The 12,797-nt window shown below is 44.1% G+C and overlaps 1 protein-coding gene across 1 annotated transcript in view; it reads left to right on the top strand.

Moving 5' to 3' along the window:
* LOC102842652 (protein FAM169B-like) overlaps nucleotides 1-12,797 on the top strand; it is a 46,497-nt gene that overhangs the window by 24,014 nt on the left and 9,686 nt on the right. The window contains exons 5-6 of the mRNA XM_006870701.1: nucleotides 1,523-1,608; nucleotides 7,842-8,019. Of these exons, the coding sequence (XP_006870763.1) occupies nucleotides 1,523-1,608; nucleotides 7,842-8,019 (264 nt within the window). The remainder of the gene's footprint in view (nucleotides 1-1,522; nucleotides 1,609-7,841; nucleotides 8,020-12,797) is intronic.

The following is a 12,797-nucleotide window of genomic DNA, read 5'->3' as shown; positions in this document are numbered from 1 at the left end:
CCAGCTTTCTGTCCATGCGCTGATGGGCTGACGGCCACTGCCCAGCTTTCTGTCCATGCGCTGATGGGCTGACGGCCACTGCCCAGCTTTCTGTCTATGCGCTGATGGGCTGACGGCCACTGCCCAGCTTTCTGTCCATGCGCAGCCCAGGCTGGGCTCTGGGTGATGGGGCTTCAGAGGATCTCAAGCAGGATGGTGAACTGTCCTCTTCTTCAGAAGTGGGAATTGTCCTTCCACTTTCTAGCCTTGGCTGTGGGGTCTCAGAAGTGCAGCTCTGCGACTCTCAGCACCTGCTGGTCCCCCAGGATCTGTCATTTGTCCCCACTGAGCTGGGTACAGAATCCAAGGACCCTGTCTTCATCTCTCCCCCTGCGTCCTCTTGACTGGGTCATGTGCTTTACTGATCAGACACTGTTGATCTCCAGAGGTGGTTTGGAGGACCGTGTGTTTTAGGTTTGTTAAATCAGACTAGGTTTCACTTTCATTGTTATTTACACTTAGCAGCTCAAGATTCATTATTAAAAAAAAAAAAAAATCAGTTCAATCTATTTTGTGATAACTTGTGTGACTAATTTTCTTTAGTGTGCTGTGAAACTTTAAGGCACCCCATAAACTCTGAACAATCCTGTTTCCTGTTTGAAGGAGTACACTGACTTAGTCAATTGAACTTCTTTTGATTCACTTTGTGAAGCAGGAAAACCCCCTTTATAACTCTGTAAACCTCCTCTAAGTCCTGGTGCACACCATTCTGAAAACGAGTAAGTCGGGTAAATGGAAGCAGATGTCAAGCTGTTAATTGGCTGTCCTCTTCCAATGAGCTCAGCAGCTTGGGAGCTACAGTCTCAGGTGATGTCGTTAACCACTGATAGGTGCTGACATAGTGGCTTAGACACTGTTGGCCGTGAACAGAGAGGGGCTGACTGTGAAGGCTTAATTAGCAGGAACTGTCTTCAGAGGGTCTTCTACTGAAGCTCCTCACATAGCAGAGAAGGATGAAGAAGAGATGGCTAGTTAACCTGAGTGGTCTATAAAATGCAATATCCAGAGGTCTTTTGTTTTCTACTTCATGTTAATATTTTCCTCCAAATATTCAAATAAAAGGGCTTGACTGGGAAGGCACCTCATTTCATTTTGTGACTTCTGAAACCCTTGGACTCAGACACACAGTGTTTGAGAAACAGAGGTATTTAAAAAATCCAGAAAACAGCTAAAGTTAAATTGGTTTTCAAAATAGAATTCTGCCAGTGTTGGTGTGTAGCCTTTTTGGCTAAGGAAATTGTTACATATTTTGTTTTGTAGTCAACAGTGAGCCATTTATAAAGACATCTGTGAAATCCTGGTCAGGGGTCAGGGCCACTCAATGTCCTGGTTAGTGGTCTCAGAAAACATCAGTTCTTAGATAAATATCATCTGCTTTCCCCACAAGGAGCTGTCCCTTACCGGGCAGGGGCTCTGTGCTGTGTAGCCCTCCCTCTAGTGACCGGCTGCTGTCTGCATCCTTTTCTCTTGGGTTTCTGCTTAGTTGTAGCTGTCTACGTAAACGGATGCTGGTGGTCCACCGAAGACATGCTGAGGACTTCTGACCCTGCGCGACAAGGTCTGATCAAGGTGAGCTACGCATTTACAAATGGTTAAGATACCGATTTTCTTTTCCTTTTACCATTTTTAAGTGTGCACTTCAGTGGCATTAATTATATTGACCAAGTTGTGAAAATACCACTCGTTCTTTGCCATCATCCCAAACAGACACTCAGTAAACCTTACGTGATAATTCTGTAACCCTCTTCCCTACAGCCTCTAGAGTCATTTATAAACTTGTGTCTCTATGGCATTTCATATACGTAGGATCATGCAGTATCCACCCAACGTCTGATTTATTCCCTCAGCATTTTCAAGGTCTGTGTGGCGGCAGTAGTGTGTACCAGGACTGCGTCTCTCTTCATGGCTGAGTCGTAACCCATGTCTGTACCATGTTTTGTTTACCCACTCATCTGTCGACAGCCACTTGGGCTCTCGGGAATAGTGCTGCCACGAGCCGTGATGTACAAGAATCTATTAGAGTCGCTGCTGCCAAGTCTCTTTTGTATACCCCGGGAGTGGGACTCTTGGGTGATTTCCTAGGGTAAGCACTGGACTGAGAGCCACAAGGTCTACAGTGTGAGCCCGCCAGCTACTTTACGGAAGAAAGATGAGGCTTTCTACTCCTTCAAAGATTTAAAAAGTCTTGTAAACTTTATACAGGGTCTCTATGAGTTGGAGCCAACTCAATGGCACTTAACAACAATGGTAGTTCTATGTCTAACTTTTTGAGGAACTGCCAAAACACTTCCAAAGTGACTCTACCACTTAAGAGTTTTTGCATTAGCAGGTGAAGTTTCCAATCTCCCCATATTCTCCTCCCTGATGAACACTTCACTTTCTATTTTTGGTGAATCCAGGTGGCCATCTTGGTTGAACTTGGCTGAGCCACCGCCTTACAAGTGTACATTTGCATCTGATTGCTGTGCTCATCTTGAAAGACAAGACCTCCTCTCCTCACAGTGTTGATGTGCGGGTGGCTCTGTCCATAGGTGTCTACAGTACTGTTTGATACTCCTTATGGAAATCTTTAAATACCCTTTAAGTTCACCTTGGAGAATAAGTTGAGTGTTTCTGTTGAAAACCAAACAAACGAAACACTCTTACAAATTCAGGTCTTCTTTTGTTTGTTTAAATGTCAGTTTTATTGAAATATATTTTCAAACATCATATGAGTATCATTAGTGACCTGTAGTACATCCTCAAAGCTGTGCACTGATCCCAGATCACTCTCCTAGTGGAATTCCATTTCCACTAATTCCAGACCCCTTTACCACCCCAAAAAGCAAGCCCTTAGCAGCCACCCTCTACCCCCAGCCTCTGGAACCAGGACCGTCTTTCCATGTCTTTCCTTTGCCTAGTGTGGACATTTCATGCCCCATGGAAAATTAAATATTTCCAAAGGTCATCCATATGTCACTACTTCCTGTTTCTGTGACGGAAGAACATTCCCTGGTATGGATGGGCTACATTTAGCTAACCTATTCATCAGTAGATGGATATTTGAGTTGTTTTTACTTTTTGCTATTATAAATAGTGTTGCTAACAACATTTGCATTAATTTTTTTGTGTGGACATATGCTTTCAACTCTCTTGGGTACATAACGTACAAGTAGACTTGCTGGGTCCTAGGTTAGCTTCATGTTTGACATTTTGAGAAGCTGCCAAACACTTTTCCAAAGTGGCTGCACCACCTTCTATTCCAACCAGCATTGAGAGAGGCTTCCAATTTCTTTCCACCACAAACAACACTTGTTAGTATTTTATATCTTTTTGATCACAGCCATCCCAGTAGGTGGGAAGTGGTATCTGGGTGTTGTTTTGATTGGAATTTTTCTGATGGCTAATATGTTGAGAATCATTTTATGTGCGTGTTGACCACATATGGAGAAATATCTATTCGAATCCTTTGCCGACTTCACACACCCGGTTCTTGTGTTTTGATTGTTGGGTCTCAGGAGCTCCTATCTATTCGTGATCCTAGTTGCCATGTGTCATTGTGGACTCATGGGACCCTCCTGTGTGTCAGAGGAGAACTGTGCTCCCCTGGGCTTACACGGGACCTCTCAGTGAACAACTTGAACTTCCAACCTTTTGGTTTGCAGCTGAGTGTGTTGACTGCACCAACCAGGGACTCTACATTTTGGATTGTTGTTGTTGTTAAGTGCCGTCGAGTCGGTTCGGATAGGGTTTACGAGGAGCATCTGGTGGGTTTGAACTGCTGACCTTGTGACTTGAAGTCCAGTGCTGATCCTATGGTGCCACACTAGGTACTCCATAATAAGTCCCTTATTAGATATATGGTATGCACACACACACCCCACCCCCCACACACCCTTCCCAATTCTCTGGGTTGCCTTTTGCAGGTCTGTTTCTAACTGCTTTGAAAAGTATTATTTCGCTAATATTTTTCTTGCACTATATTCATTTTGTCTTGAGATTCCTCAGGTAAACATGGTGGATGTGCCCATTTGTATTGCCCTGTTCTTTTTCCACAGGTGGGTCAGGTGGTATTTTGTGGTTGGGAGCTCTAAATGCTAGGAAGAATCGGCTCTGCTCTTTAAGTCCTCTTTGTAGAGTAAAGATGGTGGTCCCTTCATGCGTCATGGCTTCTAAGCTCAGACAAGGAACCTTGACTAAGTTAAGGCGCCCTGCCGCCTCCCTCCCTGTTTTCTGAAAAGTGCTCCATGCTGTTAACAGAAGGAAACATACATGTTATTTCCTCCTAATGAACCATGTCTTAATGATCTACCCTACCACAGCTGTATACAGAGTATTTATTTCCACTTCCACTTATAGAACTTTGGGTCCTGACTTTTTTTCTTCTTTTAATTACTTTTTGTTCCTTAGCCAGTTCTTCACAAATTACCACAAACGTTTTTTTAATGTTCTTTTTGTTTACATAATTAGTGATCCTAGTTGATGGATTAGAACTGAATCTCAGTTTTCTGTTTTCAGAAGTATTTCTAAGTCAGACTCGCCTTAGTGAAATTGCACAAATGAAGTACATGTTCATCATCTCCTTTCCCCCCGCCAGGCTTTGATTGGGTACTTCCCTTCTGCCAGATGTAATCTGCTTTTCTTTTCTGGTTTTCATCTGTACTTTTTAGGTTTAAAAATTGAAAACTATAACGTCCCCCATTAAACAGACCAGGTTTGGGGACTAACTAGTTGTTCGTAGCATCTGAACTTGATTTGGCTGCCACAGTGCGATACACAACTGTGGCGGCTGCTCAGAGTCAAGCTGGCGCGGTTTTCACAGAACTTTTCCTCATCTAAGATTTGGCTTCAGATGAAGTCGAAATATCTTACATTCTGGTTGGCATTGAGTCTTTTGTGCCATGTGCTAGGGTTTCTTTATTGTCAGAGCCTTTGAAACCATGCACACGTGTGTTAGGGGCCACAGAGGGGGAAACGGAGGCTCAAAGAATCGATGTGCTGCTGCTGTTGTTGTTGTTGTTGTTGTTGTTATGTGCCGTGGAGTCGGTTCAGACTTGTAGCGACCCTGTACAGGGTTTCCGAGGCTGTAACTCTTTACGGGAGCAGAAAGCCTCAGCTTTCTCCCACAGAACAGCTGGTAGTTTTGAACTGCTGACTGTGAGATTAGCAACCCGATTCGTAACCACTACGCTACCAGAGCTCCTTTGATGTGCTGCTAAGCTCCTAGACAGCCCAGGCCCGAACCCCACAAGTGCAGATAATGCTGCTGATTCACCTCTCATTTCCAAAGTCTTACTGCTCAGGATGAAGGTGCAGCGGGAAGTGAGGGCGGCTCTCACAGGTGCGGTGGTCCAGCTGTCTCAAGGCCTGCTCAGAAGGAGGCAGAGAGAGCGTGAAGAGTACCTGCTTGCTCTCTTTAAGCTTCATCTTTCTTACCTGTGGACAGTAGCTCTTGCCCTGTAGACCTCCCTGCAGCTGGTGAGAATCAGAGGGTGGCAAGTGGGTGTATGTGGTACCCAGTTAGGGTATGGTGGGGCTGCATCATCACAAAGCAATGTGCTTGGAGGGAAATTCAATAGAGCCACACTGTTACTTTGTAAAGAGTAGATGGGAGTCCTTTCATATGCCACTTTCGCAGCTGCTTGTGGCTGTCTGGAGATTCTGAAGCCATGCCCAGGTTCAAGCAGCCTGCGCGGGGCTCAGGTTGGCACTTTTGAAATGACTTGATGTACCTATTGCTGTTGGTAGCTGCTATCAGTAAGCCCCCTCCCCACCCCAGTCACTGGGCCCCAGTAGTTAGTTTCCAAATCCGTTTGGGAACTTCTCTGTTGAGCGCCACACCAGCCTCCGGGGACAGATGGGTGTTGGGTGTGCATGGAGGTGAATCCGGGTCTCCTGCCTGGGGAGGCAGAAGCCACCAGGAAACCACCACAGCCCCGTCTGTGGCCGAAGCAGTGAGGGCTTTAGTTTATGCTGCACACACCAGAACGTATTGCTATAAAATTATAGAAACATTTATTAAACAAAGAGTACCAAAATGTGAAGCTCTTGTTTCTTGACATACTCCACTGAGGTCTACCCACTTCTGAAAGCACTGTTTCCTTGTGTCCAACCCTTCCCTGAAGAATTCTGTCCCCTTCAATTGATACCAAAATGGGAGTTTAGGCATCCTCAAAAGACTCCAATTGTATTCCTTTGGAATGGTCTTTACGTTTTGGGAACCAAAAGAAGTCTGAAGGGGTACTATACGAGCTGTACGTAAGTTTTCCCGAAGAAATTCTCAGGGAACAGCCCTTGGTACCCTTGAAGAATGAGCAGCTGCATCGTTGTGATGAAAAAACAAAAAAGGATTTCCTGGCTGCAATTTTTCTGACCTTCTTCTCACCAATGCTGTTTTTTACTTTCAGAAAATTTCTTTATAATAAGCACTTCTGATCATCCTGAGTCCTTTGAGAAAATCTATCAAGATTACCTCTTTGAATCCCCACTTCCAAATTCACCACAACCTTCTGAGGTTATCTAACCTCTCTGCCTTGAGTTTAAGTGGCCCAGTGGATCCCTTCCGAAGCTAATGTTTTGATGAGCCCTTTCTTTGAAAGGGAGCCTAAGGAGACTAAGACCAGTGTGTCACTGAGAGAACTTGTTTACGGCCATCTGCTGACCACAGAGACACGTTTAAACACATTTTGTTTGGTTGTATGAACTGGAATCCTAGGAGCAACGCTTACAGACCTAGCCTCATATCTGATATCTTTGGACGATACGGGTAAAGAGGATTTAAAATGTAGTTTTGTTTATTTTGGTGGGAATTGGTACACCCAAATATAAACCATTTCAACCATTTCTGCCTGTACAGTGTAGTGACAGAGATGATGCTCTTCAGGTGTAGTAGTCCGGCGACTACCTACCACTCATATCCTTTCCCTAATTACCTGACTACCGTTACCATAAGCCTCCCCTGTGGTCTTTCCAGCTGCTGTTGTCAATGAGCTCGCACGTACGTAGTTCTTTAAAAGAACACAAGCAGACCTACTTTACTAATTAGGATAAGCTTATTTTGGGGCCTCAAAAAAAGACTAAAGAGGCTAGTTTCGGTTTAATGTTTAAAGTTTACAGGTTATTTCAAGGCAGTAGTTCCAGAGGTTCTGTCTGAATGGCTTGAGAATGCCTGGATTCCACTGAGAATTTGAAAGTCTCTTCTACACTTCCCCCTCTTTGGATCCATACTCGGCTGTGGACTCTCTGATCCAAGTGTTCAGGAATGGTAGCTGGGCACCATCCAGCTCTTCTGGTCTCAGGCAAAGGAGGCAGCTGTTTATGGAAGCAGCCCCCCTATTTCAGCAGGCAGGAGGATGAAGCCATTTTGATTTGCTGAGGATATCTATCTGCATTAAAGCTCAGTGTCTGTGTGGGTTTGACTTTGACCATAATCCAGTCTTCTCACTGGAGGGATAGACAGGAGAGGGTCCCAACTTAAGCTCTGGGATGCAGTGGCCTGTGAGTCCCAAGCATTCTCTGAGATTGGGTGGCCTGGCCCCCTTGGAGACGGTTTCATGCTACATTACTATGGCTCATGTGTTCATGGGCCTCGCTTCCATGGGACCCACTGCCTGCCCCTGTTCCTGGAGGCCACACTGGTATCCATTAGAAAACCCCATTAGAAATCATGATTGGAGTTTTGGCCTTTGAGTCTGAAAAGAATCTTGTGACGGTTGAACACACATTTGGCCCCGATAGTTGATTCCAAACCTAAGTTTATTGTGTCTGATTTTCCTTTCTTTCTCACTTAGTGGTTTGTCCTTTTGTGTGTTTTTTCTTCAAAGGTTGAGTCATTTGGGGAAAAGATTGTGCTTTTCATTCTCAATGTCATTATTTTTGGAAGACTGGAGAGAAATCCGGATGCTGATGACATGTTTTTTTTACCTCATTCTGTGAGGGAGCAAGCTAAAATTTTGTGGAGAAATGGTGCAGCTATTGGATTTTACACAGTCAAAATGAAAGGTAATGGAATCACTCGAGCTCGGAGCCCTGACCAGTTCAGGATCGGGGGGCATGGGGTTGGTAGGCCTCTAGACATAGCCACCTGCTTCGAGGACACGCTCAGTACGGTTGTTACCTGGAGAGATCTCTGGCACTATGAAGTGTCACTGATGAAGCTGATTTCATTCTGTCCACATTTCTCATCTGACTGTAAACAGGGTGACAACAAGTCCACTGTGGCTCCCCGAGGCTACCATGCCCCCGTTATGGTCACCAGTGCAGGTGATGGTGTAAAATGACTTTACAGGCACAACACTTTCTGTTTCTTTTCTTTGATGTTACCAATTAGCTGTCCGAAAAAAATGCTGCCACTCATAGTTGCCATGTGGTGTGAACAGGTACAGACGCCAAGACTTACAGACATTACCTCAGAAGAGGGGGAGTTCGGCCGCAATAGCAGGAAGGTGAAAAGACTGGCTTATTTTTAGGGACCGCCGTAAGTGCAGAACTGTTCTGTCAAAAGGATAGGTCTCTTCTTGAAAGTTGCTTTCTTGAATCATCAGCATCTCTGACCTAACCGATTCCAGCCTCATCATTTGGCTCTTATAAAGGTCTAAATTTTAGCAAAAAATAATTTTCCTGGTAAATCACCACGGGCATTCCTGTTTCCAGAGTTGCGTCTTTTCTCAGGGGATGAAGAGGCTAATTTTGGTTTTGAGCTGTGCTCACATTGTACATAGATTCCACCTGTCCAGGATGGAATAAGGCTGAACCTTTCACTTTTCCTCAAAATATGTATGATACCACCAGATTCCCATCCAGCAACTCATCAGCTGCTCGGTCATGGAGGCTAAGGGCCAGGGTCTCTGGGCCTGTGTTGGTCTTTTTGCCCTGAGAGCTGTCCATTCTTTGATTTGGAAGTACTGACCCACTCATTTGCATGGTCGTGTTCTTCATCATTACTTTTAGACAGGCCAAGAGACTGGACGGCAACTGAAATGAAAAGACTCCTTTGTAACTTGTCTGTCCTAGCCATTTCTGACCAACAGACAGGTCTTCAGTCTGTAGCAAATTCCCAGGTGTCCACTGTGAACACTGCAGGACTGCCCTGTGCCCACTGTGAACCCCGAGTGCCTTCCAGTCTGGGGGCTCATCTTCCAGCACTGTGAGGGATCCCACCACTGTTGATCCGATTCCACGCAGCTTTCTGAGGCTGTGAATCTTTATGGGAGCGGAAAACCTCCTCAATCTACCCCTCAGCAGCTAGGGATTCAAACTGTCATCCTTGCAGTTAGCAGACCAGTACATAACCCACGAGGCCAACTTTCTACAGGTGTACTTAATGACAGTAATGCCATTAATCAACTGGGTACTCCGTAAGCAGTAACCCCTCATCTACTGCTCCCTACTGCCCCGAGTAACCCCTGAGAAACTTTGGTTTCTACACCTTTGCCTGTCCTGGTTTTTTTCTGTGAGATGACACAGTGTTTGTCCTTCTGTGGTTGAGTTACTTCACTCAGCATGACATCTTAAAGCTCCATCCTGATTGTAGCAGGTTCATCTCTTTACTGGCTCAGTGTGTCCACACCGCATTTTGTTGATCTGACCATTGACTTTTAGGGTTCACCGTTGGCTGTTGTGAATCGTGCTGGCATGTACACTGACTTACAACCTCCCTTTACTGTCCCGTCTTCGGGGTATATACCTAGGAGGGAATCGCTGGGTCAGGTCTACTTTTAGTGTTTTGAGGCACTCCCCCACTGTTTTTCTCCATTTTGTGTTATATCAGCAATAGGTAAGGGTTTCAGTTTCTCCACATGCTTGACTACGTGTGTTGTGTTTTCTTTTTAATGTTAGTTATTCTGGTGGTGGCGGTGATATGCTGCTGAGTCAGCCCCACTCTAGGGACCCTGTGAAGGGTGTCAGGGACAGTGAATCTTTACGGGAACAGAAAACCTCATCGCTCTCCCATGGAGTGGCTGGTAGATTTGAACTGCTGAACTACGGTTCCATCCCAACATATAACCACTCTGCTGCCAGGGCTCCTTACTAAGCCAGGAGGGTTTATTTGTGGACCCCCAATTCTGTTCCATTATTGTGTGTCTGTTTGGTGCTGTGGGATAAAGCACTGTCAGTGGGACAGCAAGGTCAGTGGTTCAAACTCACCAGCCATTCCTTGGAAACTCTATATAGGGTTGCTATGAGTTGGAACTGACTCAACACCCCTTAACAACAACAACAACAACAACAACAACAACAACAACAACAACTAATCGTTATATCAGTGCTAGACTATTTTGATTACTGTAGCTATCTACTATATTTGTTTCTTTTTGAATTGTGATTTCTGTATAGTATGTTTTAAAATCACACAAAGTCAAAAATTATAATGAAATGTGCAAAGATCTGGAGTTAAAAAACCACAAAGGAAGAACACACTCAACGTTTCTCAAGCTGAGGAAACTGAAGAAAAAACTAAAGCCTCGACTTGAAATACTGAAGGAGTCTATGGGCAAAATTCGGAATGATGCAGAAAACATCAAAAGAAGATGGAAGGAATAAACAGAGTCACTGTACCAAAAATAAACAGTAGATGCCCAGCCATTTCAAGAGGTAGCATATGATCAAGAAACAGTGATACTGAAGGAAGAAGACCAGGGTACACTGAAGGCGTTGGCAAAGACCAAGGCGTCAGGAAATGATGGAAGACAAGTTGAAATTTTCCACAAACTGAGGCAATAATGGAGACACTCACTCATCTATGATAAGAAATTTGGAAGACAGCTACCTGGCCAACTGATTGGAAGAGATCCATATTTGTGCACATTCCAAGGAGAGGTGACCCAACAGAATACAGAAATCATTGGACATTATCAGTAATATATTATGCATAAGGTCATTATGAGTTGGGACCAACTCAACAGCACCTAAGAATCCGAAAGTGTCAGTCTTCTGACTTGGTCCTCTTTCAACATTGCTTAGCTATTTGGGAGCACTCACCATAATATATAATAAAGTTCAGGATTAATTTTGCCATTTCTGTAATGAAGGCTACTGGAATTTTAGTTGGTATTGTATTGAATTTATAGATTTCTTTATATAGTTGTTGTTGTTAGGTGCCACCAAGTAGGTACTGATGCATAACGACCTTATGAACAGTAGAATGAAACACTGCCCGATCCTGGGCCAACCTCACTACTGTTGCCACGCTTGAGTCCATCGATGCTGCCACCTGGCTAATCCATCTCATTGGGGGTCTTCTTCTTTTTCTCTGACCCTCCACCTTACCAAACATGATATCCTTCTCCAGCGACTGGTCCCTCCTGACAATATGTCGAAGTATGAGAGATGAAGTTTGGCCATCTTGGCCTCCAAGGAGCACTCTGGCTCACTTCTTCCAAAATAGATCTATTGGTTCTTTTGGCAGCCCATGGCACTTTCAATATTCTCCTCCAACACCATAACTCAAAAGCATCAATTCTTCTGTGGTCTTCCTTATTCACTGCCCAACTTTCACATGCATATGAGGGTATTGAAAATACCATGGCTTGGGTCAGGTGCACCTTAGTCGTCAAGCTGACACCTTTGCTCTTCAACACTTTAATTTCCTGTGCAGCAGATTTGCCCAATGCAACACGTCGTCTGATCTCTTGACTGCTGCTTCCATGAGTGTTGATAGTTGATCCAAGAAGAATGAAGTCCTTGACAACTTCAATCTTTTCTCTATTGATAAGAATGTTGTTTATTGGTCCAGTGGTGAGGATTTTTTGTTTTCTTTACATTGAGGTGTAATCCATACTGAAGGCTGTGCTCTTTGATCTTCATCAGTAAATGTTTTCAGTCCTCTTCACTTTCAGCAAGCAAAGTTGTATCATCTGCATATCGCAGGTTGTTAATGAGTCTTCCTCCAATCCTGATGCCACATTTTTCTTCATATAACCCAGCTTCTCAGATTATTTGCTCAGCATACAGATTGAATAAGTATGGTGAAAGAATACAACCTTGTCGCACACCTTTCTTAATTTTAAACCATTCAGTGTTCCCATGTTCTGTTTGAACAACTGCCTCTTGGTCCATGTACAGATTCCTCATGAGCACAATTAAGTGTTCCAGAATACTCATACTTCACAATATTGTTCTTAACTTGTCGTGATCCACACAATCGAAAACCTTTGCATAGTCAGTAAAGCATAGGTAAACAGCTTTCTGATATTCTCTGCTTTCAGCCAAAATCCATCGGACATCAGCAATGATATGCCTCATTCCACGGCCTCTTCTGAAACTGGCTTGAACCTCTGGAAGTTCTCTGTCAATGTATGATTGTAGCCATTTCTGTATTACCTATATCAAAACTTTACTCGCATGACATATCAAGGAGATTGTCCGATGATTTCCACATTCCATTAGGTCACCTCTCTTTGGAATGGGCACAAATATGGCTCTCTTTCAATCAGTCTGCCAGATAGTTGTCTTCCAAATTTCTTGGCAGAGATGAGTGAGTGCCTCCTGTGCCACCTGACTTTCTTGAAAGATTTCAATTTTCATTCCGTCAATTCCTGGTGCCTTGTTCTTTGCCAATTCCTTCAATGAACCTTGGACGTCCTTCTTCAGTTTCATTGGCTCTTGATCATATGCTACCTCTTGAAACAGTCGAACATGAACCATTTCCTTTTGGTACAATGACTCTGTGTATTCCTGACAGAGTTGTACCTCTTGACTGATCTGGATATGTTCTTTTTGACAATGAATGCAACACCATTCCTCTTCAATTTGTCATTCCCGGCATAGTAAACCATGTG

Source organism: Chrysochloris asiatica, unplaced genomic scaffold, assembly GCF_000296735.1.
Source record: "Chrysochloris asiatica unplaced genomic scaffold, ChrAsi1.0 scaffold00148, whole genome shotgun sequence".
Classification (NCBI taxonomy): Eukaryota; Metazoa; Chordata; class Mammalia; order Afrosoricida; family Chrysochloridae; genus Chrysochloris; species Chrysochloris asiatica.
This window is presented reverse-complemented; position numbering and strand designations above follow the sequence as displayed.